At 39.2% G+C, this 4,604-nt stretch overlaps 1 protein-coding gene across 1 annotated transcript in view; it reads right to left on the bottom strand.

The window, feature by feature from the left end:
- Positions 1-1,406: 1,406 nt before the first annotated feature.
- Positions 1,407-4,604, bottom strand: part of NEK10 (NIMA-related kinase 10) — a gene marked incomplete at its 3' end in the record, with an annotated part of 14,277 nt that continues 11,079 nt past the window's right edge. Inside the window, exons 12-14 of the mRNA XM_010191840.1 lie at positions 4,481-4,604; positions 3,642-3,703; positions 1,407-1,484 (exon numbers count right to left, since the gene is read on the bottom strand). The exon at positions 4,481-4,604 is cut by the window's right edge and continues 37 nt beyond it. Coding sequence (XP_010190142.1) covers positions 1,407-1,484; positions 3,642-3,703; positions 4,481-4,604 — 264 coding nt within the window. The remainder of the gene's footprint in view (positions 1,485-3,641; positions 3,704-4,480) is intronic.

Below are 4,604 nucleotides of genomic sequence, written 5' to 3'. Positions count from 1 at the left end.
ACCTCATCCCATTGGTCTCAGCCCACCGGTTGGGCCAGCAAGAAACTGGACCAGCATGGTAAGAATTCTAAGAAAAATGCCCATGAAATTCAAAAAGGGTATTCCAATAGCTGCTTCAGTATTGCATACCAATAACAATAATAAAGACAATACAGATAGCAGTGTGAGAATCTGAACAATGTTTCATTGAAAAAAACACGCATCTTATCATTTGCCTGAAACAGATTTAGTTTTCTTATGTGATGAAGTCCATTATTAATTCACATAGCTTCATGTTTAACCCAACTACAGGTGCTTAATATCTCTTGTGATTTATTTTCTATCACATTCTACTGGAATCTAAAAATCTTAGCGGGCATAAATTAAGCTCCTTGCAGTTGTATGAGGCAATTGTACTGAGCATATGCTCCCTTTTATTAGACTCCATGTTAGTTTCATGTACCCTCTAGGAAGACTTCTTTATCTCAGTCTTAAGCTGCTTTAACCGAACTGCACTACAAAACCTCATTGCAGAAGAAAGGTATGTAGGTACTGCACTGAATCTGCACTCCAACTCTAAACTAGAAGAACTATGCTGAGAAGGATGACACAACAATGATTTTTTTTTTTTCCCTTACTATCCAGGCATCCTGATTAGTTAGCTAAGTAGTTATATAGCCATGTTAGTGTAGGGCTATGCCAGAACAAAGAACAAGTGAGAGGCAAGATCCTGTGCTAAGGATCTCCTCACACTTGCTCACAGAAAGACAACTGGAGCAGCAGCAGTTGTATTCATCCTTAAACTCCAGACCTACACCTTAGAGAGACACCAACATCATTTTGCAGGGGCTGATGATCATTAAGATAACCAGATAATTAAGTACTGCTGGTAACTTTTAGCCTAAGTAGACTCAAACCAGAACGTTTATGGCAGTATTGACATGCAAAACCAAGTGCCATTCTACATTTATTCACTCTAATCCTACATTTAAATTTGCTCTACTTCATGTGATGTTTTCCTGTATTTTGTTTAACAGCCACAGAAAGGTGCTCCAGAAAGAAATAGATAGTACTACAGTGTCCAATCTACAATGAGTTTCAATGAAGATCAACGCACTAAAAAGATCTGATGCTGGGCAGCCTTGGAAAAGTAGAGGAGCGATTATAACAAGGAAAAATACTCACTTTCCCTTACACTGTATGAGGTGCTAGAAACGAAGTAGATCAGAACAGAACACCAGAAATGGAGTTTTATTTAACTTTTAGTTCCTGGGCCATTTGTTATTTCTTGTTTTGTTTTGGTTGAGGGTTTTTTCTGCTTTGAGTAAGATTTTTTTACTGAACTTTAAAATAAACTTTAAAATCATAAAAAAATTCTCAGAAACTGTTTGGGACTTTCAGTGTGCAATGAAAATAAAGGGAGTTACCTGTAATAAATTAGCTTTTTCAGCATTCCATTCTTTGTGTGGTAAAATGAGCTTTGCTATTGTATATATTCCATTTGCCTGGAAACAGAGAAAGGTCAATATTAACAGCACTCCTTTGCATAGAAAGCACAAATAAAAACCGCACAAATAAAAACCAATGTTACTTCAGAAAAAAATCAGAAGATATCAATTGACAAGTTTTCAACATCCTACTGCACAACTAAATTATAAGCTCAAACAACTTCAATGTACATAAGAATGAAATTATCATTACAATTAAACTGATACCAAAAAGAGAGCCTGTGAACAGATAATGAAGCAAAGCCTTTATCTCCAGAGGTGAGGCAAATTGCAGCAGCAATGTCACCTGTCACCATGTGGATATTTTGAACTGTCAGGAAAAAAAAAATCCAGTCACAATAAATACAAACTGGAGAAACACCAGAAGGGATAGCCTGAGGAGTATGTCTGTGCCTGGTTTTGTGAAAACCATACTGTATTTCAGCTGCCATTTTCATGTAACCATAGTTGTGTCTTCCATTAGTGTATCCATTGTGTTGGTTTGATAGATGGGCACTGGTAGATTCAGTTACAGTACTGCTCCCAGTTACCTGACATGCTCCCTGTTGGAGACTACTCCCCTCTCTAGCAGAGGTTAAGGGAATATGTGTCAGCTCTGCAGAGGATGTGCTGCAGATCCTGACATGTTTTCTTAAACGGTTCTTGAAGGTAGAGATGACCTAAGGTTTTAGGCTGTGCAGTAGAGCCACTGAGTAATAAACATGTTCTAGACTGCTACAAGAACTGCTGCAGACTGCTATTGAGGCTGCAAGTTGAGACAAGGTCACACAATGGACAGGTAGAGGGCAGCTACAGCAGCAAATGGTTCTTAATTGTCTGAACCAAGAGTTCTGCTCTTCTCTGTGATATCCAGTAACAGGACAAGGGGCAACGGGTGCAAGCTGTAGCATAGGAGGTTCCCTGTGAACATGAGGAAAAACTTCCTCACTGTGAGGGTGACAGAGCACTGGAACAGGCTGCCCAGAGAGGTTGTGGAGTCTACTTCTCTGGAGACATTCAAAACCGGACGCGTTCCTGTGTGACCTAGTCTAGGTGATCCTGCTCTGGCAGGGGGGTTGGACTAGATAATCTCTCGCGGTACCCTCCAACTCCTAACATTCTGTGATTCTGTGATTCTTCTCCACTGAGTGGGATAAACCTTTAGGGGTCACTTAGCTAGACTTTCTCAGGATGTAACTGAAAAAGGTGCAAATCTTCTTCCTCTACCTGTTTTTAACCTAAGTAAGCTCCTTCATTTTGTTCACCATGCAACTCTCAAAGTTGTATCAGCACAGAGAAAGAAGCAGGATTTAAAGTTAAAGAGGCTGTTGTAAAGTGGAATTCCAGATCAAATAAACATGCCTGAAGCTATGTCCTGATCTGAAATGGGGACATTGCCTGGTTCTTCAACAAAGGGAGAAGTCACCATCTTTTAACAGGATGAGAAGGGGAAGAAGTTAAGCTTGAAAACACCTTTTCCCAGCCTGCACACTGTCCCATTAATTTTAAAGCAATTTACTAACACCATAGTTATCATGCATTGCTAGAGCAATACAGAAAAGCTCTATTAAAATAATCCTTTTATTTTCCAAGTTGCCAGGAGTGAAAATGTTGTCAAAATATATCCAATTTTTAAAAGTGATATTTTATTTTTATGAAACCAAACTCAGCATAAATTGTCTACAGTTATATTGTTCAGTTAAAGTGTTGTCTAAATTAGTATCGTTTATTTATTATTTTAGTGCTTAAGATACACAGCAAAATTTTTTTTATACTTACTCTCCTTCCTTTACTCTTCACCAATAGTTTTCAAATATGCGTGAACTTCCCTCTCAGTTATATTTAAAGCTCTTTATTCTCAATTCCTCTAGGAATACTTCTAGTTGGGTTTTAAGCTAACTTAAAGGCTTCGACCACTGACTTAATATTTGGAGTATAAGAGCTGACTACGGCTTTTAGCTGGTATTAATGTCCTAAATATTTGTCTTTGAGTATGTCTGGAATACATACCAGGGATTTTAAGAATGGTTTGCAGAGAAACAGAGATACTAATGTTATATAAAGATATATTTTCCAAACCCTTTCATTTGCATTTTGTTTGTTGGTGACAAATAAGAACAATTAAGGCAAATTATAAACTATAATGTCTTACTTAACAGAATACAGTGTTCCTACCTGTACTACCTGGTAAGCGTTAGTCTCATTGAGCACCAGTTCAGTAATGGCAGCACAACAAGCTAGAATAAAAATTCATATGTAACATTTAGGGCTAGATTGATAAAGATACTCAGACAGCATGGTGACTTAACCTTAGGTAAGGGTTAAATGCCCCTCCAGCTGCTCATTCACTCCTCTAGCATGAAAAAACTCGTGGGTCAAGACAGGGAGATTGCTTACCAGTTACCATCACAGGCAAAATGGACTTGACTTGGAGAACATTAATTTAATTTATTGCCAATTTAGGGAAAAAACCAAACAACACTCAAAGATAAAAAATTAAAACAACATCTTCCCCTCCTTCACTCCAGACTCCTCTACCCTCTCCCTCAGCAGTGCTGGGGGTAGTGGATGAGGGTTACAGTCAATACGTAATAGTTCCACTCTGCTGTCCCTTTCTCCTCACACTTTTCTCCTGCTCCAGCATGGGTCCTCTCCACACGCTACCATGTGAATATCTGCTCCATAGAGGTCTCTCCCATGGGGTGCTGGTGAATCAATGCTCTGGAGTCTAGAGCACCTCCTTCCCCTCCTTCTTCTCTCACCTTGGTGATTGAAATGCTGTTTCTCACCTCCCCATTCTTTCTTCCTTTCCTCCTCTGCTCACACAGTGTTTTTGCCCTTTCTTAACTATGTTTTCACAGATGCACCACCAGCTGATGGGCTTAGCTTTGGCCAATAGTGTGTCTGTTCTGAAGCCAGCTGGAGCCAGCTGTGACCAGCACAAGGAATATTTTGAATCTCTTTGCACAGGTGCAAGTAAACACATAACAGAGGATTAGGCCTTATAAACCTACCTGCTTGAAGTGAGAAAGTATTTTCTTGTATCTCATCAGGGCTCAAATCATCTGACAAATGAAGATTCTGGATTCTCCCTGCTGCATTTGCACTAGATAAACTTCCAACTGAAGAGCGATCAGA

Source organism: Mesitornis unicolor, unplaced genomic scaffold (assembly GCF_000695765.1).
Source record: "Mesitornis unicolor isolate BGI_N332 unplaced genomic scaffold, ASM69576v1 scaffold13329, whole genome shotgun sequence".
Taxonomy (NCBI): Eukaryota; Metazoa; Chordata; class Aves; order Mesitornithiformes; family Mesitornithidae; genus Mesitornis; species Mesitornis unicolor.
Note: the sequence above shows the minus strand (reverse complement) of the source record. Positions and strands in the feature narration are given on the sequence as shown.